The sequence below is a fragment of the Exophiala viscosa genome (assembly GCF_022695815.1).
Source record: "Exophiala viscosa unplaced genomic scaffold EDD37scaffold_3, whole genome shotgun sequence".
NCBI lineage: Eukaryota > Fungi > Ascomycota > Eurotiomycetes > Chaetothyriales > Herpotrichiellaceae > Exophiala > Exophiala viscosa.
In genome coordinates, this window is record NW_026944355.1 from 125,344 (window position 1) to 151,620 (window position 26,277).

General features: G+C 51.1%; 13 protein-coding genes across 13 annotated transcripts; 7 read left to right on the top strand and 6 right to left on the bottom strand.

The window, feature by feature from the left end:
* Nucleotides 1-393: 393 nt before the first annotated feature.
* On the top strand, nucleotides 394-1,863 carry EDD37DRAFT_308536 (uncharacterized protein). Its single transcript, XM_062811299.1, has one exon. It carries the CDS (start codon nucleotides 690-692, stop codon nucleotides 1,383-1,385), a length of 696 nt encoding a protein of 231 aa, XP_062671443.1. The 5' UTR covers nucleotides 394-689; the 3' UTR covers nucleotides 1,386-1,863.
* Nucleotides 1,864-2,454: 591 nt separating this feature from the next.
* Nucleotides 2,455-4,146, top strand: EDD37DRAFT_562263 (cystathionine beta-synthase; the record flags this gene model as incomplete). The annotated part of the gene is made up of 2 exons (XM_062813906.1): nucleotides 2,455-2,714; nucleotides 2,769-4,146. The coding sequence occupies 2 exons, from the start codon at nucleotides 2,455-2,457 to the stop codon at nucleotides 4,144-4,146; spliced, it is 1,638 nt and encodes a 545-aa protein (XP_062671444.1).
* Nucleotides 4,147-4,189: 43 nt separating this feature from the next.
* On the bottom strand, nucleotides 4,190-4,911 carry EDD37DRAFT_308924 (uncharacterized protein). The gene is made up of 2 exons (XM_062811301.1): nucleotides 4,412-4,911; nucleotides 4,190-4,336 (listed from the first exon to the last, which is right to left on the bottom strand). The coding sequence occupies exons 1-2, from the start codon at nucleotides 4,800-4,802 to the stop codon at nucleotides 4,233-4,235; spliced, it is 495 nt and encodes a 164-aa protein (XP_062671445.1). The 5' UTR covers nucleotides 4,803-4,911; the 3' UTR covers nucleotides 4,190-4,232.
* On the bottom strand, nucleotides 4,912-6,122 carry EDD37DRAFT_308532 (uncharacterized protein). The gene is made up of 5 exons (XM_062811298.1): nucleotides 5,794-6,122; nucleotides 5,645-5,744; nucleotides 5,235-5,592; nucleotides 5,043-5,178; nucleotides 4,912-4,935 (listed from the first exon to the last, which is right to left on the bottom strand). Exons 1-4 carry the CDS (start codon nucleotides 5,934-5,936, stop codon nucleotides 5,129-5,131), a joined length of 651 nt encoding a protein of 216 aa, XP_062671446.1. The 5' UTR covers nucleotides 5,937-6,122; the 3' UTR covers nucleotides 4,912-4,935; nucleotides 5,043-5,128.
* Nucleotides 6,123-6,178: 56 nt separating this feature from the next.
* On the top strand, nucleotides 6,179-8,157 carry EDD37DRAFT_625031 (solute carrier family 25). The gene is made up of 2 exons (XM_062816204.1): nucleotides 6,179-6,742; nucleotides 6,796-8,157. The coding sequence occupies exons 1-2, from the start codon at nucleotides 6,650-6,652 to the stop codon at nucleotides 7,762-7,764; spliced, it is 1,062 nt and encodes a 353-aa protein (XP_062671447.1). The 5' UTR covers nucleotides 6,179-6,649; the 3' UTR covers nucleotides 7,765-8,157.
* A 46-nt stretch (nucleotides 8,158-8,203) lies between these two features.
* EDD37DRAFT_308410 (50S ribosomal protein L18e) lies at nucleotides 8,204-9,241 on the top strand. Its single transcript, XM_062811296.1, has 3 exons — nucleotides 8,204-8,363; nucleotides 8,422-8,526; nucleotides 8,593-9,241. Exons 1-3 carry the CDS (start codon nucleotides 8,360-8,362, stop codon nucleotides 9,051-9,053), a joined length of 570 nt encoding a protein of 189 aa, XP_062671448.1. The 5' UTR covers nucleotides 8,204-8,359; the 3' UTR covers nucleotides 9,054-9,241.
* Nucleotides 9,242-9,428: 187 nt separating this feature from the next.
* On the bottom strand, nucleotides 9,429-10,835 carry EDD37DRAFT_656760 (glutamate-5-semialdehyde dehydrogenase; the record flags this gene model as incomplete). Its single annotated transcript, XM_062818852.1, has 1 exon — nucleotides 9,429-10,835. One exon carries the CDS (start codon nucleotides 10,833-10,835, stop codon nucleotides 9,429-9,431), a length of 1,407 nt encoding a protein of 468 aa, XP_062671449.1.
* Nucleotides 10,836-12,059: 1,224 nt separating this feature from the next.
* Nucleotides 12,060-14,485, bottom strand: EDD37DRAFT_625039 (2,3-bisphosphoglycerate-independent phosphoglycerate mutase). Its single transcript, XM_062816205.1, has 3 exons — nucleotides 14,233-14,485; nucleotides 12,649-14,176; nucleotides 12,060-12,523 (listed from the first exon to the last, which is right to left on the bottom strand). Exons 1-3 carry the CDS (start codon nucleotides 14,261-14,263, stop codon nucleotides 12,484-12,486), a joined length of 1,599 nt encoding a protein of 532 aa, XP_062671450.1. The 5' UTR covers nucleotides 14,264-14,485; the 3' UTR covers nucleotides 12,060-12,483.
* A 1,578-nt stretch (nucleotides 14,486-16,063) lies between these two features.
* On the top strand, nucleotides 16,064-18,980 carry EDD37DRAFT_309214 (uncharacterized protein). The gene is made up of 4 exons (XM_062811303.1): nucleotides 16,064-16,500; nucleotides 16,554-16,692; nucleotides 16,744-17,546; nucleotides 17,597-18,980. The coding sequence occupies exons 1-4, from the start codon at nucleotides 16,247-16,249 to the stop codon at nucleotides 18,771-18,773; spliced, it is 2,373 nt and encodes a 790-aa protein (XP_062671451.1). The 5' UTR covers nucleotides 16,064-16,246; the 3' UTR covers nucleotides 18,774-18,980.
* A 1-nt stretch (nucleotide 18,981) lies between these two features.
* On the top strand, nucleotides 18,982-20,916 carry EDD37DRAFT_309215 (uncharacterized protein). Its single transcript, XM_062811304.1, has one exon. The coding sequence runs from the start codon at nucleotides 19,232-19,234 to the stop codon at nucleotides 20,906-20,908; it is 1,677 nt and encodes a 558-aa protein (XP_062671452.1). The 5' UTR covers nucleotides 18,982-19,231; the 3' UTR covers nucleotides 20,909-20,916.
* A 746-nt stretch (nucleotides 20,917-21,662) lies between these two features.
* On the bottom strand, nucleotides 21,663-23,179 carry EDD37DRAFT_309273 (uncharacterized protein). Its single transcript, XM_062811305.1, has one exon. It carries the CDS (start codon nucleotides 22,782-22,784, stop codon nucleotides 21,669-21,671), a length of 1,116 nt encoding a protein of 371 aa, XP_062671453.1. The 5' UTR covers nucleotides 22,785-23,179; the 3' UTR covers nucleotides 21,663-21,668.
* Nucleotides 23,180-23,197: 18 nt separating this feature from the next.
* Nucleotides 23,198-24,237, bottom strand: EDD37DRAFT_625052 (putative FAD dependent sulfhydryl oxidase Erv1). The gene is made up of 2 exons (XM_062816206.1): nucleotides 23,979-24,237; nucleotides 23,198-23,927 (listed from the first exon to the last, which is right to left on the bottom strand). The coding sequence occupies exons 1-2, from the start codon at nucleotides 24,095-24,097 to the stop codon at nucleotides 23,501-23,503; spliced, it is 546 nt and encodes a 181-aa protein (XP_062671454.1). The 5' UTR covers nucleotides 24,098-24,237; the 3' UTR covers nucleotides 23,198-23,500.
* A 122-nt stretch (nucleotides 24,238-24,359) lies between these two features.
* EDD37DRAFT_625055 (uncharacterized protein) lies at nucleotides 24,360-26,074 on the top strand. Its single transcript, XM_062816207.1, has 2 exons — nucleotides 24,360-24,729; nucleotides 24,779-26,074. Exons 1-2 carry the CDS (start codon nucleotides 24,502-24,504, stop codon nucleotides 25,637-25,639), a joined length of 1,089 nt encoding a protein of 362 aa, XP_062671455.1. The 5' UTR covers nucleotides 24,360-24,501; the 3' UTR covers nucleotides 25,640-26,074.
* Nucleotides 26,075-26,277: the final 203 nt, after the last annotated feature.

The following is a 26,277-nucleotide window of genomic DNA, read 5'->3' on the forward strand; positions in this document are numbered from 1 at the left end:
ATCTATCTGGTATAAGAAGGCTGGCAGTTTTCTCCGGTGCTCATTTCTCGCCCTCCACTAAGTTATCGGGCTTGTTTTTCCCCTTGCCTTTCCATTCCGTTCCACATGTCTTTCTCCATGGACACGGCCTGCCACCTGTTGACTTGCCCTGCGAGCTTAGCGAGAGGAACCAGGACACAAAGCCACATGTAGCAGTCGAAGCTTTTTCTCTTGACCAGTGGTTTTCCGATTCCCATTTACTTTCCGATGGTTTTCCTCCCAGGCTTTCCATTCCTGAAGTTTGTGGTCCCTTGTCGTATGCGGGGAGCGATTCCCTTTCTTAGAATTGAAGAGATCCCTCCCATCCCCGGACGAAATATCCGCTGGGACTCTCGAGGTTTAGAAACCCATCGGCAAATGCTCATTCAGAGGTCAAGACGCGCCTTGCTCAGTCTTTGCTATCCTTCGGATTGGGTTTCCAGTGGCAAAGACCGTTGCCCATCCCATTCCCACTGCTGTGACGACACTGCTACAATGTCCTTTTTATCCCCAATGCTTCCTACCTCTTGCTCTTATTGATATAGGCTGATTTCTCTTCATTCAATCGTTGTTTGATGACACCTTACCTAGCCTTGCCTTCATTCAACCATCATTGACCCAAACCGTGGTAGAACACTTCACTCAGCTTCTTCCCTGTTGTTACTGTTGTCATGGCTGTCGCTATGGCATCGCAATCCTTCACGGACGACCTCAACCTCTGGCAGTTTCCCATGCCTTCCAATCTCAAATCTCCTCAGAGTGTCAACTTCGACAACCCCTCCTCCATGTTCGACTTTCAAGACCTCTTCTCTCGACCGACGGCAGACAACAACCCAACCACTCTGCCACCCGACGTTATCCCTCAGTTCGTCCAACCTCAAGAGCTACATAACTCCCCCACAACATCCGAAGCATCCAATTCGCCTCTCAGCCGGTCAGGCTCTCTCGACCTCAGTGGCCATGGTTCCCTCGATTCGATGACTGACTACACCTCTCTCGATCGCCAACGCGCCATCCGCCGGTTATCTCTCGCAACCTCGGATTTGTCCAACGACTCGTATCGACCCCGCAACACACCAGCAAGACCTAGAAAATCAATCTCCAGCCGCATCACTCCCCGCTCCGATAAGCATGCTCGAGAGCTGGAGCTGAATCGCAAAGCAGCTACCAAGTGTCGGAATCGGCAGAAAGCCTTCATCGAGAACCTCCAAAACCGCTGCAAAAGGGAAGAAGAAAAGATGCACGTCCAAACATCACTGGTTCACGCTCTACATGACGAGGTCGTCGCTCTGAGGAATGAGGTGATGCGACAAAGCTTCTGTGATTGCCAATTCCTGAAAGGTGCGCCGCAGGTCCTCCTGGCATGACGGCCCATGCTGTAACTCCATCATGCACCTACCTACCACGATACCGCCGTGCGCCGATCTGAAAGGGCCCAGCGCCATAGCGATAACGTACTTCGGCCTCGTGCGAGGTTTGGAGGCAGGGACTTTCTCCTACCTCGGGTACGGCAAATTGCCCTCCAAACGGTTGTCCGCCCTCCCATGAGGGAGAAGAGTTGGTCAGGATGTCCTGATGAGGAGGACGAGCCAGTCAGTCTCGTGGTTTTGTAATCCATAGCGATTGTTTTGGGGATCAGGGACCAGATAACGAGTCCCATTGGTCATGCTGTTACGCGATCACGAAGGAGTGGCTCTTGTCTATTGCACGGAGTTTCTGTAATGCCATATCGTCTGCAAAACGTTTTCATGGACAAAACAAGACGAATCAAGTCAAATCACGCGATAACCTAGCCAATTATTGACACACTACCAGTTTTCGGAACTGCATTGATCTTCCCGGGACTAGGGCTGAATTTTCCCCAGAACTGGGATCATTTCTACTGAGGAGGCGACGAGGTACATTGGTGCTTGGTCACATTCATTGCAGGAAATCCCCGATCAGACCTAAGAAACACGTCATTTGATGAACAGAGCATTTTGACTGGCAAGTATCTCACACGAAGTAATCGGACGAATTGGATACGACCATAGTATGGAGAAGACATCCATTGCATTTAGCTACAGGTAGGTAATGCGTCACTGAGAATTGGGGAAGGCGATGCTGTGTTGACTGCAGTCCAGCTGGCTGCTTTCCGAAGTCAGCCCTACAATACCGTGCCAATGATGTAGATGTCAGTTTACAAGTAGCTCTACCTTCAAAGGCGATCCTCCAGATTATAGTGTAGTGGGACTTTCTGTGGTACACATCACATGTCAAAGATACCAGGTAGACACAAGATCGGTGGGGGTGGAACGCGTCGGTTATCCCCGGCTACATATACCGCAGTTACGTGCTTCTGCCAGTACGACATCAAAACCGTGTTCGAAGTACTACATTTATGAAAGTTCTTGCCAGGAAAACTGTTGTCGACAACTCTTTCGTTCATTTACAGTCATGAATACAACTGACAAACGCCTCCATGCGCGGGGCAATCACGCCTCGGTGTTAGAACTCATCGGTCAGACACCCCTTGTCCGACTCCAAAAGATCCCACAATCTCTCGGTATCGAAGCGACGATATACGCGAAATGCGAATTCTTCAATGCAGGCGGAAGTGTCAAAGACCGCATTGCCCTTCGGATGATCGAGGAGGCAGAGAAGTCGGGTCGAATAAAGCCCGGGGACACCCTGATAGAGCCAACCAGTGGGAATACGTGAGTCCTGTGGTATGCACGCAAAGCGGAGGATGGGCTGACCGGAAACACCAGTGGTATAGGACTGGCCCTGGTTGCTGCCGTCAAAGGCTACAAGACCATCATCACCCTACCAGAGAAGATGTCTCAGGAGAAGGTTGCAGTCCTGAAGGCATTGAACGCAACCATCATCCGAACCCCTACACAAGCAGCATTCGACAGCCCCGAATCACATATCGGCGTCGCAAGGAGACTGGAGAAAGAAATACCCAACGCACATATCCTTGACCAATACGGCAATCCAGATAATCCACTTGCCCACGAGCTGGGCACCGCCGAAGAGATCTGGGACCAGACCGACGGGACGATAACTGCACTCGTAGCAGGCGCCGGGACTGGGGGCACCATCACAGGTCTGGCCCGCGGCTTGCACAAGCACAACAAGAACATCAAGATCATTGCGGCAGACCCACAAGGTTCGATCCTTGCTCTGCCCACCCAATTGAACGAAGAATATGCGAATCAGCCATACAAAGTCGAGGGCATCGGCTACGACTTCATACCAGACGTGCTAGACCAGGAAGTCGTGGACAAATGGTACAAGACTAACGACAGCGACTCTTTTCATTATTCTCGACGCTTGATCGCAGAGGAAGGTCTACTGGTGGGCGGAAGCAGCGGCTCGGCGCTCGCAGCCACCGTTGCGGCGGCCAGGGACCTCAAACTCGGCAAGGACGACGTTATCGTGACTATTCTACCGGACAGTATTCGATCTTATTTGACCAAATTCGTCGACGACGACTGGCTTGCCGCAAATAACCTTCTGCCTCCAACACCCCCGCCTGAGCCAACATCTCCCCAAGAGTCGAAAAAGGAGAGCACCAAGCAAAAGGATCGCTTTCACGGCGCCCGGGTCAGCGATCTGCGTCTGAAACCCGTACAGACCGTCACGGCGGACTCGCCGGCGTCCGCCGCTATCGAAGTCATGCGCGAGAAAGGCTTTGACCAACTCCCCGTTCTTGCCCCCACGGGCCGCCGCCTGGTGGGTCTTGTCACGCTGGGTAACCTCCTGTCTCGCATCAGCCATAGTCGCGCGACTGGCGAATCTCCAGTATCGGACGTCATGTTCGACTTCAGCAAAATCAGCGAGGTTACTGTCGATCCACATGATTTCAGCGACTTGAAGGGCACTGACTCCACGCTTTCGGGCGAACTGAGCGAGGACACGGAGGGCCAGGAGGACAAATCCCGTCATAAGAGAAAGAATTTTGTTGAGATCACGAAGGACACTCCCCTAAGCGCACTGAACAGATTTTTCGAGTGGCAAAGTGCCGCCATCGTTACGGAGCGGGACCAGGGCGAGGGTTCTGGTAATGGGAAAGCGAGTGGGCTGAAGCCAATTGCTGTTGTTACCAAGGTTGACCTATTGACTTGGATGTTGAGCAAGCAATGATCTCGGAGCTGAACACGAGATTTGCCGATAGGTGTGTACGCGACGGATGCGAAGCATCATTTTTCAGCTCGTGGGCATGAAAGGCGTCACTTGGCTGGGGACAGTAGAAAGCATCTGATATTGAAGCGCGACGAGACCCGGACATATCGAGTTGGAATAATCCAGCGAAATTCAACAAAGCTGGAAGAACCTTATGTATTACTAGTAAACAATCAAACTGTACCTGCTAGCATGGCTCGCGAGATATGAATTCCCAGCAACCTACCTGCAACGGCTGTGCCAACAAAGACTGTTACGTCTTCGTCATCAGGGCGGTACAAACCAATGGCCACAACGGCGATTGAGAAAGGGAAAGTGAAAAGCGGCTGGTTGAGAAGGGGTAAGTGGCCACTTGAACGATGATGCGAGCGGGGAAGACGTGACTCGGGCGCGGTGGGAGGGGAATGACAGTAATTGTGTCGGTCGTGGTATACAATCGTGGATGAGGAGGGACGAAGGACGGACTGGAAGCTGGTGAGAAAAAGCCCGGCGAGGGTTGAGTAAGCGATGTTCGAAAGATTGTGCGAGGGGTACGAGGACAACGAGGGCGGCGGATGACAAGGTCTGACGGTCATGGCGTCTCGACGGGCAAGGAGCAGGGAGAAGCGGCGGTGCATGCGTGTCTAGATATCGTCCGATTGTTCGCATCGAGGTCTCGATCGAGTCAACGCTATCGAAGTAATGGCTGATCCGAAAAACCGTCCGTTGTACAGGCCGATCCTGTACCTTCGACCGATGTCGATCTAATCTCTATGTCAAGTCAATCGAACCACCATTCGTCTTTGTCTGCAGCTTTCAGTCGTGCTCTGCTGCTGAGATACCGATGTAAAGCTGTCAATGACGGATTGAAGAAAAACCTGTTCAGTTATCGTCCTTGAATATCAACTTTTGCTGCTGTGAGTTTTGTCCAAGCATGCGCCCGATGATTGCTGAGGATCCAGCTCTACTCGGCAGTGTCGAGCTCGTCATGCGCGGGAGGAGGAGAATCGACGGCTGATACGGGTGTCAGCTTTGAGCCCAGGGAGCACCAATGTCAATATCCATCGTACCTTTTCGGTCGTCACCATTGGCAGCTCCATCACGATCATCGTCGCGGCGGTCCCGATCATCCTTCATTTCTCGATCACGGTCTCGATCGACAGGGCTGCGGGAACGGCGGCGGTCGTCATAGTCTCGGTCGCGATCCCGTTCTCGATCACGGTCACCTCGGTCACGGCGATCGTCCTTGCGAGGAGAGTAGTCGCGACGGCGTGGGGAAGGAGAGCGGCGTCGGGGAGGTGAGCGTTCACGGCGGGAGCCCTCACGAGGGGCGTCACGAGGGGCGTCACGAGGACCGTCACGACCTTCACCACGGGCACCTCGTCCAGCTTCATAGCGCCAGGTCGCAGACGGAGGGGTTCTGGCCCACTAAGACTGCTGTGAGTGAATGCAACGATGTTTTTCTTAAAAATCAGCGCACCTCGATCTTTAGAACGTCATCTCTTCCGATTCTCTTGTTGTGCATCTCATGATAGGCGTCATCAGCATCACGACGGCTCTCGTATTCGACAAAGGCGAACCTGTCATGCTGTTAGATCACTTGGTCGTGCGACGGCCGTTAACACTCACAATCGGCTGGATGCAGTTCGTGGAGCTGGGATGTCGCATCTCACAAGGCGTCCATAATGTTCGAACTCGTAGGCAAGATCACGAGCACGAGTGCCATGACCAAAACCTGTGACATACAGGGTCGTGCCTGATCGGGTTGACATGTTGAAAAGCAGCCAGCTGGCAAACCAAAAGGAACTTTAGGAAGTGTGATGGCACTTCGCCAAATGAATGGGTTGACTGTAAAGCGAGGCCACAAATGGTAATGCGAGGGTGGTGGTTGGGGAGATGGAAAAGAAGATGTCGCAGGTGCAAAGGCAAGGCGGCAACCATTAGCTTCTCAAATCCTTGGCAATCTGGTGATCGTGAAACGCAGACGCTTGGGCGTAGTAGTCACCGATCGGGAAGAAGAATATGGATGCGCTAGAGCGATTCACTTATACAAGACATAACATCTTTGACTCTGCGCTGCGGTTCACGATCAAGGTTACCAATCCTGTTTTCCTTGCAATCACTATTTCAGACCCTTCCGATCCTTAGATCGACGACTCCGTTCGCTTCTCTCCGAATTGCCCCGTCACGACTTCTTCACAGCATCGCCTCCACCCGTGGACGACTTTGGAAGCAGGCTCACACGACCTGGCTTGTTCTCTGCCATATCTGCGACCGGGCAAAGAGACTGTACAACATACCATGCCTTCGTACAGACAAGGATCTTAGAAAAAGTTTTCCATGGACTCCACAGCCTCAGACAACACTACGAGAACACTTGGTGTGAACCCGTTACCCTGCGTATCTCCTGCGTTAGAGTCACAGGCTTACTTTCCCTGTCGTCCACTATCGGAAAGAGCGTGGACAGCGCGTCAAAGTCAGTGTCATGGGGTTTGGAGAAAAAGATCCAACGACGACTGTGAGTGGTAATATCTCGAAAAGTACAACTTCACTACGGGACCTGCCAAGCTTGTCAGAGGTTCGTGTCCGGGGTGCTTCTGTGCTGGGTATGATTCTAATTGAACGGTGTAGACGCCGACAGCCATGGCTACAAACGACTTTCTCACGCGGTCGCGTGCGTTCATCTCCACACCATTCACAGCCGCCTTCTGCGCCGGAGGCGTTGCAGGAGCAGTATCCCGGACCGTCGTTTCTCCCCTGGAACGATTGAAAATCCTTTACCAAATACAAAGTGTGGGTCGCAATGAATACAAGATGTCGATCGCAAAAGCGCTGCGGAAAATGTACACAGATGAGGGCTGGAGAGGTTTCATGAGAGGGAACGGCACCAACTGTGTACGTATTGTGCCTTACTCCGCTGTCCAGTTTGGGGCATACAACGCCTACAAACGATTCTTTGAACCTACACCTGGTGCCGATCTCGACCCGCTCCGACGTCTGTTATGTGGTGGCTTGGCTGGCGTTACATCCGTGACCTTTACATATCCCCTCGACATTGTACGGACACGTCTGTCGATACAGTCTGCCTCATTCGCCGCCCTTGGTAGACACGAGGGCAAGTTGCCGGGAATGTGGCAAACGATGTCCAACATGTACAAAACTGAAGGAGGTGTGGCTGGGTTGTATCGAGGCATAATTCCGACCATTGCGGGCGTTGCGCCGTACGTCGGTCTTAACTTTATGGTGTATGAGTCGGTCAGGCACTATTTCACCGAACCTGGTGAGAAGAATCCCGCCTGGTATCGGAAGCTTGCCGCAGGAGCCATTTCTGGAGCTGTGGCTCAAACATGCACTTATCCATTCGACGTACTTCGCCGCCGGTTTCAGATCAATTCCATGTCCGGCATGGGGTACCAGTACAAGTCAATATGGGATGCTATCCGAACGATTGTTGGACAGGAGGGAGTCTTGGGGCTTTACAAAGGAATAGTGCCCAATCTACTGAAGGTTGCTCCCAGTATGGCTAGCAGTTGGCTCAGCTTTGAGATGACGAGAGATTATCTTGTCGAGCTGGCTCCACAAAAGTCAGATCCAATATGAATGGCTTTTGAGAAGCATTCACCACCACCGAGAGAGAGCCTTTCAGAGAGTCGAGTCTGAGCATGGAACAACTATACGCGAAGAAAAGACGAAGAAGGCATGTCGCTCCTGATGTCGGCTTCTTTCCTAAGAAGTTTGGAGGCTATTCAGGTCGGCAACTGTATATCTTGACATAACATGGCCGATGGGACATTTTCATGGAGTCAAGGATCAGGAAAAAATTAGAGACAAGACACGGGCATTTTTTGGAGTATCAAGAGCCTGTCGTAGACTGTGAGCGTTTCCGGTCCCGAAGACTAGGCGAGCCTGCATTCACACGGATTACGGGCCTAATTGTGGCCGTAGACGGGGAGGAAGCATGAGATAAGAATAAGAGATTCAAGTATTGCTCACGATGAATTTGATGTGGTATCAAGTTGCGTCACGTGACTTTATCCAATCACTAGTCTGAAGACGGTCTAGCTCGCTTAAATCTTGGCATGGAAACCGCACCACTGCGCACTCTGCAAAATCGGCGCTCTTCGTTTTTTGGGAGAGACTTGAAGGACGTCGTCGACACTTTTCAATCCCAGCACAATCAGCACACATCGCGATCATGGGTATGGTCAAGCGAATTCTGATACAACGTTTATGATGAGACTGACCTCTACTGCACAGGTATCGACCTCGATCGCCATCACGTTAAGAGCAGCCATCGCAAGGCGCCCAAGAGCGACAATGTCTACCTCAAGCTCTTGGTGAAGCTCTACCGCTTCCTTGCCCGTACGTTTACAAGATCGATTGAAACAGCAGAAGACGGACACAGGAGACTGACAATTGATTTTTCAGGCCGCACCGACTCGAACTTCAACAAGATCGTTCTGAAGAGACTTTTTATGTCGCGAATCAACCGCCCTCCAATGTCCATCTCCCGCATCGCAAGCAAAGTCACTACCGAGTCCGCTTCAAAAGCCTACAAAGACAAGACCATCGCTGTTGTTGGCACCGTCACCGACGACAACCGCATGTTGACCGTTCCGGAACTTCACATTGCTGCGCTACGGTTCACGGCTACTGCCCGTGCGAGAATCGAGAAGGCCGGCGGTGAATGCCTGACTCTGGACCAACTCGCCATGCAACACCCTACCGGAAGCAACGTCGTCCTGCTCCGCGGACCCAAGAACGCCCGTGAGGCGGTCAAGCATTTCGGATTCGGACCCCACAGCCACAAGAAGCCTTACGTCGAGAGCAAGGGACGCAAGTTCGAGAGAGCCAGAGGACGAAGACGGTCGAAGGGTTTCAAGGTGTAAACGGAGACAAAGTGATACTGGGAATGAAGACGAAAAAACCGAAGTGTTGGCTGGTCAGATTGATGGACGGCGCATTTCTTCGAGGCATAGCGGTGATGTGCTTTTTCCTGCAGATGCAAAAAGAAGGATCAAGCGCGTGCTTCAAGCAGCGGTCGTGCGAGGCATCCTGGTCTTGATGGTGCTGCTCCAAGGTGCATGGTGTGCTCGATCAGAATATGGATACGATGACCAAGAATTTCCCATTGATAAAACCCGTTCTCGTCCATGGTCACCTTTCAAAGGCAAGATTTATTGTTGCCGCACTGGTATACAAACCCTCTATGGTTGTGGTAACTACTTTGCTCCGACCTGCTCTTTCCATTCGCCATGAAATTCTCAAACGTCTAGTTTCTCATGCTTGTACTTTCTTTTACCCACACCATCACCGTACTCTCCAGCCGTTTGACCGTGGCCCCTGATCTTGTACTTGTAGATCGTAAGGCCTTCCAGACCTACAGGACCCCGAGAGTGGATCTTGTTCGTGCTGATGCCGACCTCTGTGCCAAAGCCGTACCGCATTCCATCTGCAAAACGTGTCGACGCATTCCAATACACGCCAGCCGCATCTACCGAGGACATGAACTTCTCGGCTGCCTCCGAAGAGGATGTCACGATGCAATCTGTATGTTTGGAGCCGTGACTGTTGATGTGGGCAATTGCCAGATCAAGAGACGCATCTTCTCCTAAAGTCTGGCTCGCCGGTGTGTCACCATTCGTGTGTGATACAGCAGGCACAGTTTTGACTGCCATGATCAAGTCGAGAAACTCGGTGTTGTAATCTTCTTCGGTCGAATCCTGTACCAAAGCTGCCGATGTAGGCGGCAATGCCTTCTTCAAGGCGGCTTTGGCTTTCTCATCACACCGCAGTGATACGCCTTTTGCAAACAATGCTGTCGCCACGGCCGGGAGCACCGTCGTCAACACGCTTTCATGCACCAGCAACGTCTCGGCGGCGTTACACGCTGCAGGGTAGTCACACTTTGAGTCCACCACGACTTTCACAGCTATGTCCTTGTCGGCATCTGCATGCAAGTAAACACTGCACAGCCCATCCGCATGACCCAATACCGGAATCTTTGTGTGGTCCTTGACATATCGGACCAATTCATTTCCACCACGTGGGATGACGAGGTCAATATACCTGTCTAGGTCCAGTAGCTGGTCAATGACATCTCTCGTCTTGACCAACTGGATAGCTGAGTTGGGCACCTGCGTAACATCTAGCGCAGCTCCAATGACGTTGGCGATGGCCTCGAAGGAATTCGTGCTCTCCTTTCCGCCTTTTAAGATAGCTGCGTTGCCAGACTTGATTGCCAGCGCCGCAATATTGGCGATAACCTCGGGTCTCGCCTCGAAGATGATCAGCAGCACTCCGATCGGACACGATACCCGTTCGAGCTCGAGTCCATCGTCGAGTTTCGTGCGCAGGTCAACTTTGCCTATTGGGTCTTCCAGCCGCCGTACATCGAGAATGCCGGACAGCATGTCTTGGTACTTGCCCGGGCGGGAGAGATCGAGACGTTTCAGCACGCTCTGGCTCAGTTGGCCGGACTCGGAGGCAGATGTCGCAAGGGCCATATCCCGAGCGTTGGCTGCAAGGATTGCTTCTTTGTTGGCCATCAGGGCGTCATGCATGGCTGTGAGAGCATCGTTCCGAGCCGAGACTGGGAGAACTGCGAGGCCTCGCGCTGAAAGTGAGGCCGCCCTGGCCGCCGCCTCAGGCGTCGATTCTGTTAATGACATCTTTTCAGATATGCTCCCGTCGCTGCAAATGTATCCACCCCTATGTCTCAGATCCACGATCAGATGTCCTGGCCGGCAAGCAAGGCCGAGCTGGAGAAAGTTCTAAGCCCTTCGTATGCTCAGAGCGATCGTGGTGTACAGCTGATAGCCGAAAGAAATGCGTCCGTCGCTGCGACCTCAACAGTTGCGAAAAAAGATCCACGGATTATTATCGAGTACGTTGTGAGAACATGGATTATGTTCATTCGTAAGTGGTCTTGACGGACAAATATGATCGATCAACTAAGGTCTCTAGAGTCATATGCAGTTGTTAGTAAATGTATAAAATTATATCGGCTTGTGGGGCCCGAAGAAAGACGCTACTGTGTTACCTCTAACTGCAAGGGGAAGTCATCAGTATGCTACGAGTTTCAGTAGTCTCAGTTCTCAGACAGGTATGGCAGGATTGGCGAGCCAATCAAAAAATTCAGCAGAATTTCTTGCCAAACGAGTCTGAGCTCTAATACGTCATAAACCCTGTTCTTAGCGGTTACTTAGCAATACTCTCCCAAAAGTTTTTGATATCGGTATAGAAACTTGTAATATTGCTCTAACTATCTCTTAACGTACTCGATTTTATTAGTAATTTCGGGAGTGCCGAGCTCTTCTTAAATACTTTATACCTTGATTTAAAACTATAGTACGAGAATTTTTTCTTATATACTACGACCTTTAGAAAATCGTAATTTTCAAAAAAATCTTGATTTTTTAGAGATATATAGCTATTCTTTAGGTATTTTTATTAACGCTTTTAATATAATATAGATCTATATTTAATATATATAATATTTAAAATCCGAGTTAAATCGACCCTAAAACTAAAAAGTTATTAAATTAAGAAGCTAAAGTGCGAAGAACTTTAAGTGAAAATCGTAATACTTAATACTTACGAAAGATTTATCTTAACGAGTATATATTCGATTTATTTACTTTTTACTTCTTTATTTAGGTCTTTTTTTAATTTATATATCTAAATACACTTAAACGAGAAAAAAAGGTCAAGAACTAAGTAAAATCGAAAAATTACATAGGTGTATAAAGACACTAATGAGAAGATACCCACTTTTCACGTATTGGAGCTCAGACCCTTCTGGCGAAGGACTTTTCTCCGAAAAGGACTAGTGCGTATGCACTGTCACGTGAGCCTCATGGGTCTGAGAACTGAGACAAAGTTTCAGCGAGGCATGCAGGTAAAGGCTTCATGATTGCATTTGGAATGTTTGACTGTCTTCACATAAAGACCACGTAGCTATATCTTTCTGTAATACAACTAACAGTCGCCCCGGCACTCAGATACAAAAACTCTAGCCTGTCTCCTGATCGTTCGCGACAACCGGACTCGGACGGCCTTCTGCCCCATGAACATGACACGATGAAAGGTGAATTGGCTTAGACGGCAGGGAATTGAGCAGGTAATCAATCCCCAGGATGTGCTGGTCGCTACTCATCACAGATGAGAAATTCGCTGGTTCCGTCTCTTCCGTCTCTGGCGCTCAGCAAGCACAAAATTGAGTCGAATGTCCAGAAATTCAAGGCTCTCTGGGGTCACCTGTCTCATTGTCCACCCACGCGCTGGCCACAAATTTACGCTCTGTAGTCCAGGAGGATGCTATTCCTTCGCTTCCGGATTCAATTGGCTTGCCTTTCGTCTATATCATATCTCATCAGCTCATGCTTCTAGTGTAGCACAACGCTCAGATTCACTGTACAGGCCTGGGCCATGCGTCGCTAAAGATATTGCTGGGAATACCTTGAGGCGACGAGGTCCACTTACTTCTTGATCAACAAACTTGTCCCGCCCATTTCTTCGGGTTGATCCAAGCCCATAGCAGCCAGTACAGTTGGCGCCACGTCACCGAGGACACCATCCTCCTTTTTCAAACTCCAGCCCTCGGGAGCGTTCGCCATGACGAATGGAACCTTGTTGGTGGTGTGTGATGTTTTGGGCTTGCCTTCTTCGTTCAACATCTCCTCTGCATTACCGTGGTCTGCTGTCACGAAGAGGATGTAGCCCTCCTTCTTGCAGGTCTCGTACACAGTGCCGATCGCAGCATCAGTTGCCGTGACTCCTTTGATTGCCGCTTCGTACACGCCCGTGTGGCCGACCATGTCAGGAGGGGCAAAGTTGTTCATCAAGAACTCGAACTTTTTGTCGGATATTCTTTCGCTGAGTTTGTCTGCCACCTTCTGGGCACTCATGGGAGGATCTTGGTCGTAGGTAGCGACTCTTGGACTGGGGATCATTTCTCGTTCTTCGCCCTCGAACTGCTTTTCTACTCCGCCGTTAAAGAAGAACGTCACATGGGCGTATTTTTCAGTCTCGGCAACGTGGCATTGTTTGACGCCCTTCTTGCCGAGCCACTCGGCCAGCACATTGCCCATATGTTGAGGTGGGAAGGCGATGGGGAATTTGTAGTCGGTCTTATACTGTGTCATGGTAGTGATCTGAATATCTTTTGGATAGGGGAAATCGGATAAGGGGGATTGGTCATAGTCGCCCAGCAGCTGGGTAATTTCTCTCACTCTGTCCGAGCGGTAGTTGAAGAAGAACAGAGTATCGCCATCTTTGATCCTTCTCTCGTCGCCTCCAAGGATGATGGGTTTGAGGAACTCGTCGTTTTCGCCTTTTTCGTATCGTGCCTTGATTGTTGCAACAGGATCCGTAGAGTCCTCTCCGTCGCCCGAGACGATACCCTTCATACCGATCTCCACACGATCCCATCTCTTATCTCTGTCCATGATGTAGTAACGACCAACAATTGTCGCCAGTTCACCAACACCGAGTTCCTTCGTTTTGTCCAGAAGGTCTTGAAGGTAGCCAGCGGCACTCTTGGGATCAGTGTCTCTGCCGTCTCCGAAGAAATGGATGAAGATCTTTGGGACTTTCATTTCTTTGGCAACCTTCAGTAAAGCGACCAGGTGATCGATGTGGCTGTGGACACCACCATCGCTGACGAGACCGAGGAAATGAAGCCTTCCATTTCCGTCGATGGCTCTTTGGAAGCACTTCTCGATATTCGCAATTTTCTTTAATTCGCCCTTTTTGATTGTCTGCCCGATCCTGACACTGTCTTGCCATACTACTCTGCCTGCACCAATGTTGAGATGACCCACTTCTGAATTGCCCATGAGACCTTCCGGGAGACCGACGGCGAGTGAAGAAGCCTCAAGCTCGGTAAAGCCTTGTGCAGTCTTGGAGCCTTCTTTGGCGAATTCGTCCATCACGGGTGTCTCGGCGGCGGCAATGGCATCGCCCTCAGGAGGCGAGGTCTCGGACGGTATGCCCCAGCCATCGATCACGACTGGACAAGAGTTTAGCAGAGACCATTGAAGTGAGGTCGGAGGGATGTAGACTCACTGAGTACGACCTTGTGGTCAACCTTTGCCATGGTGATTGGAACACTCGGAGCTCGTCAGGGGACAGGTGGGTGGCTGAAGGATACAAGGTGTAATTGTCCGAGCACACTTGGTTACCTGGAGCGTGCTGAGTTATGTATGTTGTTTCAGAAGATGGAAGAAAAGATGCGGTCTACGAAACGAATGGTTAAAACTGTTGAAATGCACAGCTAGCTCATGCGGACAAATTGATTGGATGTTTGGGCTCTGCTTCAATAAACAGAAAATTTGGAGGGGCATAAGGGCCGCCATCGCAGGGATAAGAAGCAACCCCTCCAACGTCATTGCCCCAAAGTGCCTCTGGTGCCTTACCTAATACTAAAGTTGGAAATAACCTCAAGCCAGGTCACGTTGTTGAGAGGTAGAAATAGAAAGGTACGCGACCCCCCGTCGCCATCTGCAAGAAGCGCACCACGCATACCGTCATTGTTGACATTGTCGCGTGTGCAGCACTAGGCGATCTTCCGGCTTCTCGGCAACACAATTGTCGATGTACTCTCTTGCACACTGTGGCTACACATCTGCAGTCCTTTACTTCTCCAAGGCTGGCGAGGTCATATCCAGGATCGTCCGAAGCACAGCTGCACAGCCCGGGTACCACGGCAAACATACACCAGCCATAGTCGATTATTGATGTATGGCAATCTACCATGACACGACGGGACATATGGGTCGACGAGCTGTAGACTGCTCGGTCGAAGTCTCTTGTTTTACACCATGTCGTCGTGAACAAGATGTCATGCAATACGATTGAGATAAACAGGTTTACTTATCAGCTATCATGAATCGGCGTCGAGTCGCGTTCTTTGACGGAGGCTCTGGAAGAGGCAACTAGTGTGCCCGACTGTCCAGTAACTCATTTCTTCCGGCTTGAACGAAGAGGCTTATTTCTCATGGGCAGCTCACGGTCTATAGGATACCTTTTCCAATCTCGACTCTCATCAAGGCACTCGCCTCGGCGGTGCGAGGGTCAGGAGTACTATGGACTGGTCGCTCATTGCGCACCCAATGGGTGCTCTGTACCTCTCGGTCTTGATCCCGATCCACCATACCGACACAGCTAGACATCCCCCTTTGAGCTTGGGCTTTGAGCGCAGAAGAGCGGGAAAGGATTCCTGAACCTTATCTAGCAATGAGGCCTAAAGAACAGCACCATGGAACCAATTGCACCTCCCCGGAACTCTTTTGCGCGGACCCAATTTAATGCTCAACCACGACAACATTCTCGATGTCCTCCATTCCCTCGATGCCCCAGGCTTGGTGCATGGCCACAGGTTCATGCTCAATGTCCGTCTCTTCACAAGCATTACGAACGATCCAAAAGCGCCCATCAAATCCATTTAGATTGTCATATTAGGGACCCGGCCCAATTGACGACTCACCAACAGTGCAGCACGACATGTGCAATCTCGTGGCAAGATCAACAGCACCTGGAAATGCTCGTCGAACTCTGCGATGACTGTCTCCAAATATCAAGTCGGAAATATTCTCCAGGTAAGCCCCCAACATGACTTGACGGATGATGGCCAGTCCCGTAAATATTCGGGTTCCTTTTGGGCCAGGCATAGGGACACTCTTTTGGATGGTCTGGCTGCTTGTCTCTGTCTTCTGCAATAAGTGCCGAAAATTGCTTGGCCGGGTGATCGAACCTACGGATGTTTTCCTCCATGTTAATTACAGCATTGTTCGCAATCAAACCTTTTCGTTTTGCCTGGACTGCATACCTGACTGTACACATCTTCTGATTTTTGCCTTCTTGACAGGAGATAATCGACGATACGCCTTCGCTAAGGTCACAATGCAGTATGGGCACGTACCTTACGAGAACATCCGCCAACCGAACGTTCTCTGTTCGCTGTTGATCCTCCTGCCGCGTTAATTCTCGTGTGAACTTTTCAGTCCATGTACGGGCACTGGGGCATCTTCCTTTCGACACGCTCTGAAGCGGGGAGGACAAGTTGAATATCATCGTCCGAATGGACTCGACATCACGCGGACATGGCTCTAATCGCCCGGTCTTGGCCAAAGGTGAACCACCGAGTCAACGTCAGACACCACCAGGTCGACATTCTCGAGGATCGTCATCCGCTGGCAAGGAGCGAACCACACATGCCTGCGATCGATGCAGGATAATGCGCACTAAATGCTCCGGAGGAGATCGATGTACAAAATGTGTCAAGGATAACGCACCATGCCTCTATGGGGACCGCAAGCGAGAACGCAATAAGAAGTATGCAGTGCGCAAGACTCTTTTCTACAAATCGGGAAATTGACCTGTTGCAGGGATCTGGCTCAAAGTCTGACCCGCATTGACGAGCTAAAGAGTGAAAACCACATCCTGTTGAATGCTCTTCGCTCCTTGACAGCCGACCACGACTTTGACACGTCAAGACACGGCGACGTCCTTGACATTCTGTCAAAGGTAGACCTCCATAGCCCGTTGTGAGTTGGATATCTGACATTTTCATCACAGTATCCACAGGACCAGTCCGAAAGCGGGCATGAATCAAGCAGCCAGTCATTGACCATGGCCAGTGGCAGTAAGAAGCGAAGAGCGACTCAATATTTATTCCAGAAAGGAGGCGAAGACGGAACGGAGCATGGGGCCGAGCATGGTGAGAAGCGCGCAGCCTCAAGTGTAGGTTCACCAGGCAGGCAAGGAGAACTCGCACATGTTGTTGACCTGGACGGTGGTGTCGGCGCTTCCGGCTTCGTGGGTAAGATGTCCGAGATATCTTGGATCCAACGGGCTGCCGAAACCATCAAGAACCAGGCGAGCACGACGCATCCGGAATTTGCCATGGGGGAAGCCGACCACCGCATCACCACAGCGACAGACTTTAGCTTCTGGATGGATGACTTTGACCTTTTGGCTGTTGATGAGGATCTTGTTGACCCATATGAATGGCCTCTTACCGACACTGCCCTGATCCTGTCGGAAGCATGTTTTCATGCCTTGCAGGGCAACTTCCCATTCATTCTTCGCGAGGAGTTTTTGCAGACGATGTTTTCATACCCACGGCAGAGACCCATGCCGAGCTGGGGTCAACGCCGGTGGCTAGCGTTGGCAAATCTTGTGTGGGCCGTCGGAGCCAAATGGCTGCAAATAACAAAGCTCGAGCAACCAAACGCGCGGGACACTCACCTTCTGTACTATGCTAGGGCGCGAGCCCTTGGTCTCGACCACCGAATTCTCTTTGATCATCCGGACATCGAAAGAGTCCAAGGTATAGGCCTACTTGCCTTCTACTTGTTGTCCAATGGTTCCATTACACGGTGAGTTTATCCCAATCTGAATGCGCGGACTTTTTTGACCTCGTGGACAGAGCATGGAACGTTCTTGGCCATGGCACGCGGCACGCTACAGCACTTGGCCTACATCTCAAGGTGTCAGATCCAGGGCTCAATGATGCAGAAAAGGAGCGACGCGCCCGGACGTGGCATTCTTTATACAGCCTGGAGATTTTGCTATCTGAAATCACAGGGCGGCCCAAGTCCATCTTCTTATCTGATGTGACGGCTCCGACGACCCTTTTCGCCAAAAGCGCAGAGACCGGGAGAAGCCAGGGTCAACGAAAGCCTAATGAAATGTCCAGTACTGACTCGAGACGAGTATGGCTCGACTTTCTGAGGGCAAGGCGGGAGATTTCGCAGGCGATGACGGGTGGGTTGGTGCCTTTGACGAGTTTTCCATTGCTCGGCCAAGGCATCTCTCCTTTGTATTTTCCACACCGACTACAACTTTGCCATCTGAGTGACAAGATTGCCCCCCAACTGTATAGCGGGGCGGGCGACGAGACCTGGTCGGAGGTCCAACAAAAGATTGGCGAAATGCAGACAGAGTTGAGGAAATGGCTCGAGGCACTCCCCGACGAACTCAACCTCCAGAGCGATGTGACCGTGGACACCGACCCCCGAGCCAAGATTGAGCTGTCCATGTATTATTACAGCGTGCAGATGATTCTGCACCGGCCATGTTTGTGCGAGATTGTCATCGAGAACCAATCATTTCCATCACAAGAATTCAACCGAAATTCTGCGCGAGCATGCGTGCATGCCGGCATGTCCCTACTGGCAATCCTGCCGGACAGTCCCAGTGCCCACGAGGCCTACCAGCTGCTTCCCTGGTGGGGGCTGCTTCACTATGTCGCACAAGCCACGTCGGTCTTGATGTTGGAAATGGCTCTCGATTGCCAGCATTTCCGAACCGAGATACCAGATGTCATCAATTATTTGCGCAAGGCTATGGCATATATCTGGTGCATGTCGGGAACTTCGCCATCGGCGTATAGGGCATGGAGGGTGTTCAGGCAATTATTGACAGCCATTCTAGAGAACTATGACGGTTATGACACCGTGGATATACCACAGGAGGCTCCTCAACCACCGGGTTGGACCGAGCAAAACGAGACATCTGTGCGAAGGAATTTCGCGTCTTGGGGGAAAATGGACGGAGTTGACGGACATGGTGAAAGTCCCGACTGGTCTACGTGGTCGTCGTGAAAGAGAGCCATCTGGCGAAGTGGATGAGAACGAGGGGAATCTGAATGAAGGAGGTAATCCAGGCATGTATGATAGGCTATGCTGCTGGTAGTGAGTGCGAATGATGCTTCCGGTCCTAGTAGGCGTAGACCGTATCTTTAGGGTTGTCGGTATTTCTTGTGCCGGTAGCGAACCTTGATCCTTCCCCAGAAAATTCACTTTTGCCTGCACACGCCGAGCGCCCGTGACTGCACTTCTTTTGACATCGTATGGTCGGTCCTCTCGAACCAACTTGTTCCCATCTCGAACAATTGTCTCCACCAGCACTCTCCTCTCGTGCAGCTTTCGAAAGGACATAAATGCGGCTTGCTCTCTCTGTACCGTCGATCTATCTTGTTTCTCGATGTCAATGACAACGAGTCCTGTCTCGATCCCTGTTGTCCTGCTCAGCGCAGTCTCAGCGGAACATACATGTCCTCATGTCTTCTAAGATGAAGACCTCCTACTCCATAACCGGCTTGAAGCGCTGGTCGTGTAAAAGCAAAGAACTTCCCGGTGTCCCCACGATCAAATCATTGCACGTTTACGACTTCGACAACACCCTTTTCTCCAGTCCCTTACCGAATCCCCAGATATGGAGCCCGCCGACGGTCGGAATGCTTCAAACATATGAATCACTCGCCTACGGTGGCTGGTGGCATGACGCCAGCATTCTGGCTGCGACAGGTGAAGGGCTGGAGATAGAAGAGCCCCGTGCGTGGGAAGGCTCGTGGAACGAGACGATTGTTCAGCTAGTCGAATTGAGCATCCAGTCAAAAGATGTCCTCACCGTCCTGCTCACAGGGAGGGGAGAGACGAATTTTCAGGACCTTGTCAAGAGAATCTGCAACGCAAAAAAGCTGGACTTTGACTTGGTCGTGTTAAAACCTGAGGTGGGCCCGACAGGACAACGGTTCGAAACTACCATGGGATTCAAACAGGAGTTTCTTCGAGAGCTCGTCTTTACGTACAAGAACGCCGAAGAGATTCGCATCTATGAAGATCGGCCAAAGCATGTCAAAGGATTTCGAGAATACTTTGAACGCATCAACAAATCCTTACTATCCCACCCAGCAGATCAGCCACCGCCCTCGCGGAAGCCCATCACTGCAGAAGTCATTCACGTTTGCGAATTGAAGTCGGCGCTCACACCAGAATCAGAGGTTGACGTTGTTCAAAAGGCCATCAGTCGTCATAACCACGCAATCACGACAGGAGGTCCAAATCCTTCCAAAAGTGTTAACAAACATCTCAAGATTGTCGAGCACTTTTCCTACTTTGGTTATCTGATCAATCAAACAGATTCGGCTCGGCTTATCACCCTCATACAAGGGCAGTCAAACGGTGTCATCGATTCTGGCGAAGTTCGCCTGCTAGCTTCTAGCATCCTTATTACACCATATGTTCCAAGAAAGGACGTTTTGAAAAAGGTTGGCGGCTATGGTAAAAAGGTTACCTGGCAGGTCACTGGCTATGCAAGATTCGAGGATCGGATTTGGGCAGCTAGGGTGGCTCCTGTGACCGAAACACAAATTTACACGCAAGATCCTACCCCGCTTGTTGTGCTCGCCATCCGCAAAGGATCGAGACAAGTCGACGCTGCAAGAATTCAAGACTGGGAACCTGTGGCCCCAGAAAAGGCTTTCATGTTCGAAACTACTGTGGGGGATAAGGTGATGTTGAAAATCGAAGAATCGAACGCTCCTCGCAAACATCCTCAAAAAGGTGGACGGGGTTATGAGGCGGGTGAGGGAATGCACAAACGCAAGTACGCCCAAGATGATTCGGACTTCGGTGGTCAAGCAGGTCACGGCCGGCCTGGCGGCGGTAGATTCTCGCAGCGAAATGCCATCAGCAAAGCCAACTTTAACAATCGCTCCTCCAACAACAACTCTGGTAACCGGTATGGCACAAATTCGAATTCCAGACCACGTGGTGGTGGAGGCCCAGCTATCGGCGGCGGCAACAGGGGACGAGGTGGCGGTGGCCCGACTGGAAACAACGCTGGCAATAGAGGTCCTCCTGGATATCGGAGTCTGGATGATTATGGTCCAGGAAGTTTCGATGGTGCAAGCGATCCAAAGACTGGATCAGCGGAGATGGTGATGAATTACTGACTGTGAGGTATTTGGTTCACGTCCGGCTGGGCTGGGCTGGGCTGGACTGGACTCTGGAATGATCAAGTGCCAATCTCTGCGACTCGAAAGGCACGCCAAACAGGCTGCAGAGCGGAAGTGGCACTGTACTGGTGAGGGAATTACGATCTAGTATCGTGTATGCATTATGAATGGCGTTTGAGGGCAAGCAGCCGCTCCGAGGGGCTATCAGCATGGAGTTGCGCAGACTTGCTCAAGGCAAGAGGACTTTGAGCATGTTTCATGGTCTTTGGCAGCTAATAATGTATGAATATAGGTAGTTACTTGTCTGCTCATATGGCAGTATTGAAGTAAGTGAGAGGTCGTTGTTCCAAAACGGTCTGGCATTGTGATGTTTCCGAACGGTACAGTACGTACTTAGGTACCAGGTAGTCCTCTGTTCATGTGCTCATTGACCACTCCATTCGTCTTTCGCACACAGACAGACCAGGGGATATGTCCGGAACAATGATTTTTCAATAGAGATGCCTGCTTTTGCAGACTTTCGATCAGCCGATAGGCCTCCTCCACGATCGTATGTTTGACCCTTTGACCTTTTCTATGTACAGGACCCTTGTAGTTGGATCTTTCAGTCATACCCCGTGTCGGGTGACGGATGGTCAACAAGGAGCCGGAATGCTCGATCACTTTCCTGCCGCACACATGTGCAGCATGCCTCAAAGGCAACCACGCTCACGAGTAGATTTGTGGCTCCTTCGTCTGTCTTGACGACTTGGGATTCTCAAAATCCATCGCCCTCCTGCCACTCCCGACCGCACTCCATGGCCCTGATTTTGGGATCCGATCCCCTTTTTATGGCGTCGTCACGGAGCTGCTCGAGCACCTTTCCCTGCTTCTTTGTCTGCTCCAAAAGACGCATGTACTTGTTCCCGCCCTTGATGCCCGAATCCCACATTGCAACCAGTTTCTCGTTGATCGGCTCCGTCTGCGCCAGTAGGGCCAGCCACTCACGCAGTGGCTCCTCGCCTTCGAAACAAATCCCGTACCCGTCGCAGTAGCATGCGTGCTGAGACGGACAGAATTCGAACTCGCCGGTGAATATGTACTGCCACGAGTATTCCATCAGACGGCCCGAGGTCTTGTCGGGAAGGTCGGTTGTCAATAGCCAGGTGCGATATCGGACATATTCTTCACGAGGTCGTTGGCGGATGCGCGCTCCTGAGACAGCGAATTGAGCACAGCACGGTTGCGAAATGGCTGGCGGAATCGGGACGTCGGCGCCGTGTAGCTCATGGAAGAGCGCCTCGGTCAGGAACGGCTCCTCGGGCTTGTGCTTCAGGTCCTGCCGCCAGCGGGGGCGGTCGATGTGCAGCCAGTTAGGGCAGCCTGGGTCCAGGTGGCAGCGGGTGTTGAAGTAGCCTTGGCGCACGACGTGGGCGTCGTTGAGGAGGCGGATCGTCTTGGACGTGTCGGTGTCGAGGAGGATGTTGTTGTGCCAGGACGTGGCGTGCGGGTGGAAGAACAGCACCACGTCTGGTAAGTCGTCGTAGTGGTCGATGATGTATGTTAGGTATGCCATGGCTTCGTTCCCCTTATTCATTGGCAATCCCGAAATGTCTTCGTCCACCGTGTAGATTTTGGTCGGGAGGTCTGGATGGTTGCGAGACACCCAGCTTACGTCTTCGGATTTGAGTCGCCCCATAACAAGCACACGTGTGTAATTCTCGCCGGCTGGTTTGGCGGTCCCGGGGGAGAATCGAGACGGATCGTATAGTGGGCCATCTAGACCGTAGACGTATTTTGGTTTTGTGAGGTTGGGCAGGCGGATGATCAGATAGATCAAGGTGAAGAGTCCGAGGGCCAGGGCTATGCTGGTTTTCCTTCGAATCATGGGCATAATGGCTGGTGATAGTGTACAGTCGTTAGATGATGCCAGATCATCTGAGGTCTTTCATAGACCGAATTGTGTTGTTTTCAGGGGCTCCATCATCGCCCAGACGATAGACAGTAGACAACAGACATGCGATCAGATACCGTCCCGGGATTGTGAATTAGCAAACGCAGAAAACCCAGACGCAATGTGCAACTACCATTAGTCGTTCAAACAAGCAGAAAGACAGAGGGAGCATGTGCGCGAAAAGCAGGAAAGTGTGATATGAAAGATGGAGACGACGAGGCAGGGGGTCGTCTGTCAAAAGGGAGGCGAACTTGTATACAGAAAGTGGAACCTCTGGGCTTTGTCAATGACATGAGGCACTCCTATGCGGCTTAGATGTTGTCCTTCTCTGGTTCTGCATGGCATTCTTGATACCGCTTCTATCGTCATTGAGATGGTTGAAGGCACTTGGAGATAATATGCGTTCAAGGTCAATTTTGTAACCCGTCGTTTGTGTACCTTGTGTACCGTGGAATATATATAAGGTAGTGTCCATCCGTCACTTTGTACACATAGTAATATGACAGGAGAGGAGATGCGCCAACGCTGATGCTCTATGCCAACAATCATCTATCCCCATGTATGCCTCTCCTCATGGCCCAGGGTATCATATCATAACGTAATCGTACAGGTTCGTCAACTTCTCAGGTTTCCATTAATCAGTCACATCTTCCATCTTACCACCCATCTTTCCATCTTTGCTTCCATAAACTGCAATCAAATTCAGACTTGCCCAGTTTGACGTTGACCGCGTTATGAGCTTGACACATCCACAGCCCCAGCTCGTCTTGACCCTGGACTTTGGGCTCGTTTTCCGGTTTTGCCATCCAGCCTCGAAAGTCTTCGGCGCAGTGCCAACATGGGTAGAGCTTGGAAAAGGTAGAGATGAACTGCTTCATTATCGATTGGGTTTCCGGAGGTGCAGTGGTTGGATATGTGGCTGCCATGCTGTGTAGCATCGTCCAGGTCGACCGGCCGAGTTCTTCCACGTCTGGTGGGAAATCTGAGGGAGGCTGCGCCACGGGAGCAGCAGGCGTCAACTTTTTGCCCGGGGAGGACTTCATCATCGCCATCCATGCGGCGGAGGATGTGCAGGTGCGGCATCTGCTGGTGTCAGTCCCAAATTCCTGGAGCATCAAAAGGAGTGTGACCTACGGCTTTCCGTCCTTGTCCAGAACGACACCTGGAGCATGTTTGGATGGCTCTTCATGTTCATTCCTCGTTGTGTCCTTGGAGCTGGACGCTTTACCGGACGATGGAAACGGAAATGACATTTGTCGGAGACTCTGCGATCAACGCTGTTCGGCCAACTCTGCACAGAACCAACGTTCTCCCCTTCTAGGAATGCAATGGTAGTGTGTCTCGTGGATTGGTGATAAACTGAAAGTAGGCAGACTGCGCCAGGCACTTTTTTGAAAAGGCCGATAATTCCGGTGCAAGAGGAACCGGATAAACTTCCTTTATCTGGTCGGCACGTGCCAGGCACTATTTACCTGTACTTCACTTTTGCGGGGAAGAAAAGAAGCGACGATCGTCATTTGATTTGCGCAGATCCCAATGCGACCGACCGACGCGTCTCATCACTTCAAACCGAGTCTACGCAATCTGAAATTGGATCTAGCTTTACTCCTGACGCGCATCACTACTCTTTAGCTAACAGGACTTGCTGATAGCGCCTATGTCTGACTCTGAACTTTCCGAGGCTTCAGCCACCTCAATGCCGCCAGACCATGAACTTGAGAAGAGTCTGCGCGCCGAAGTCGTGGATGCTCAAAAGAACGATATTGAATACACTGTCAATTCTATACGTACAGCCTCAGAGGACAAACTCGGCCTCGACAACGGTTTCTATAAAAACAGCGCTGCATGGGTACAGCGTAGCAAGGACATCATCAAGGACCAATCGGTACGATCGGTTCTGAGCGCGCGCTTCGCTGTATACTTACACATCTTAGGCCATTTTTCCGGCCTCTCAGAGTTCTCCTGTCAAGCAGACACCAGCCAAGCCTGCAAAGTCTACCCAGCGTTCGAAAAAGCGTGCCTCCCCTTCAAAAGAGCCCGCACCCAGGAAGAAGCAAAAGACCACAAAACCACAAGTCGAGTCTGAAGATTCTTCCTCACCTCTGAGCGACGTCGACTCCGAAGACGCCGAAAAGAGCTCGAATGCCAAGCCCAGCAAACTTCCTCCGAAGGCGCAAGCAGCCAAGCCCAAGGCGTCCACACGGAAGAAGGTCAAAGATCCAGAGTCGGACGCTGGGGAGGACGAAGGAGTCGACGAGACGAACGGGACCGCTGCCGAAGAGTCTCAAAAAGCAGACGTTGAGTCGGAGAGTGAATTGTCGGAACTTCTGGACGAGGATCCCCAGCCGAAAAAGAAGGGAAAGCAGAAGGACCCGTCTGGTCCAATACAGAAGAAGACCAAGTCGAGCAAACCCAGAGCCGATGTAGACGTTGATCCGGACCAAGCTGAGATCAAACGGCTCCAAGGCTGGCTGGTGAAATGTGGCATTCGGAAAGTTTGGGGTAAAGAGCTAAAGCCGTACGAGACAGCCAGAGCCAAGATCAAACATCTAAAGGACATGCTAGGCGACGCTGGAATGACGGGTCGGTATTCAGTCGAGAAAGCCAACCAGATCAAAGAGGCTCGAGAATTGGCGGCCGACATTGAAGCCGTCCAGGAAGGTGCCGAACGGTGGGGTGCCGATGAGGAGGAGGGTGGTGATGGCAAACCAACGGACGGGCGACCAGCAAAACGATTGGTCCGAGGAGCTAAGAACTATGATTTCCTCAGCAGTGATGGGGAGGAGACCGATTGATGAAGGCTGTTGTCCTTTGTTGGAGCACTTTGATAGAAAGAGGTGGCATTCTTTCGTTGTATCTCGTAAAACGGCAAAAGCCAACGCAGCGAAGGTCATTTGATAGCTTTACTGCTACTCATGCGCTGGGCGACTAGGCTGAAGACAGCCACGGACGAAATGAAAAGTACCAAGTTGTAAAACTAGACAGCAATCAGTATTCTCAGCACATTGTAGATGAACATATCTCCGTACTGCATTGCGGGAGTATTCATTCTCTTCGGCTTCTGTACGAGCTTCGACAAACAGCCGCCGCAAATTAGGCAATGCCATAGCAACTAATTGATCGTCAAGACTGAACAAAGCTCTGCGATGTAAGAAATCTGCCGAGTGGGATGGTAAGAGAGGTTGAGAAGTATAGAAAGAGATTCTTGGTCTTGAATTGTCAAGTTATCAGGGACAATTAGATAAACATTTACCTGGTGAAACCCCGGGGCTCGCTCCCTAGGCTAGCCTTGTCATTTGCGTCGGCCTTGGGGCAAATCGTTTATTGGTGCAAACTTTCACCACCACGACAGCACTCTTCGCAGCAGGAAAGTCTGTTGAATGACGGACAAAAGACAATTTCGAATGATCAATTTTCCCACTCTGTCTCTGCT

Coding starts and splice junctions, on each gene's coding strand:
- EDD37DRAFT_308536 (XM_062811299.1), top strand. CDS start 690: ATGGCTGTCGCTATGGCATCGCAATCCTTCACGGACGACCTCAACCTC.
- EDD37DRAFT_308924 (XM_062811301.1), bottom strand. CDS start 4,802: ATGCACCGCCGCTTCTCCCTGCTCCTTGCCCGTCGAGACGCCATGACC. Junction 4,337..4,411: donor TGTTGGCACAGCCGTTGCAG/GTAGGTTGCTGG, acceptor GTAATACATAAG/GTTCTTCCAGCTTTGTTGAA.
- EDD37DRAFT_308532 (XM_062811298.1), bottom strand. CDS start 5,936: ATGTCAACCCGATCAGGCACGACCCTGTATGTCACAGGTTTTGGTCAT. Junction 5,593..5,644: donor ATGACGTTCTAAAGATCGAG/GTGCGCTGATTT, acceptor CAGCAGTCTTAG/TGGGCCAGAACCCCTCCGTC. Junction 5,179..5,234: donor CAATGGTGACGACCGAAAAG/GTACGATGGATA, acceptor CACCCGTATCAG/CCGTCGATTCTCCTCCTCCC.
- EDD37DRAFT_625031 (XM_062816204.1), top strand. CDS start 6,650: ATGGGGTTTGGAGAAAAAGATCCAACGACGACTGTGAGTGGTAATATC. Junction 6,743..6,795: donor ACCTGCCAAGCTTGTCAGAG/GTTCGTGTCCGG, acceptor TGAACGGTGTAG/ACGCCGACAGCCATGGCTAC.
- EDD37DRAFT_308410 (XM_062811296.1), top strand. Junction 8,527..8,592: donor GCTCTACCGCTTCCTTGCCC/GTACGTTTACAA, acceptor TTGATTTTTCAG/GCCGCACCGACTCGAACTTC.
- EDD37DRAFT_625039 (XM_062816205.1), bottom strand. CDS start 14,263: ATGGCAAAGGTTGACCACAAGGTCGTACTCA. Junction 14,177..14,232: donor TGACCACAAGGTCGTACTCA/GTGAGTCTACAT, acceptor ACTCTTGTCCAG/TCGTGATCGATGGCTGGGGC. Junction 12,524..12,648: donor ACAAGTTTGTTGATCAAGAA/GTAAGTGGACCT, acceptor GATATGATATAG/ACGAAAGGCAAGCCAATTGA.
- EDD37DRAFT_309214 (XM_062811303.1), top strand. CDS start 16,247: ATGGACTCGACATCACGCGGACATGGCTCTAATCGCCCGGTCTTGGCC. Junction 16,693..16,743: donor TCCTTGACATTCTGTCAAAG/GTAGACCTCCAT, acceptor TTTTCATCACAG/TATCCACAGGACCAGTCCGA. Junction 17,547..17,596: donor TCCAATGGTTCCATTACACG/GTGAGTTTATCC, acceptor CCTCGTGGACAG/AGCATGGAACGTTCTTGGCC.
- EDD37DRAFT_309215 (XM_062811304.1), top strand. CDS start 19,232: ATGTCTTCTAAGATGAAGACCTCCTACTCCATAACCGGCTTGAAGCGC.
- EDD37DRAFT_309273 (XM_062811305.1), bottom strand. CDS start 22,784: ATGCCCATGATTCGAAGGAAAACCAGCATAGCCCTGGCCCTCGGACTC.
- EDD37DRAFT_625052 (XM_062816206.1), bottom strand. CDS start 24,097: ATGTCATTTCCGTTTCCATCGTCCGGTAAAGCGTCCAGCTCCAAGGAC. Junction 23,928..23,978: donor CTGGACAAGGACGGAAAGCC/GTAGGTCACACT, acceptor TGACACCAGCAG/ATGCCGCACCTGCACATCCT.
- EDD37DRAFT_625055 (XM_062816207.1), top strand. CDS start 24,502: ATGTCTGACTCTGAACTTTCCGAGGCTTCAGCCACCTCAATGCCGCCA. Junction 24,730..24,778: donor ACATCATCAAGGACCAATCG/GTACGATCGGTT, acceptor TACACATCTTAG/GCCATTTTTCCGGCCTCTCA.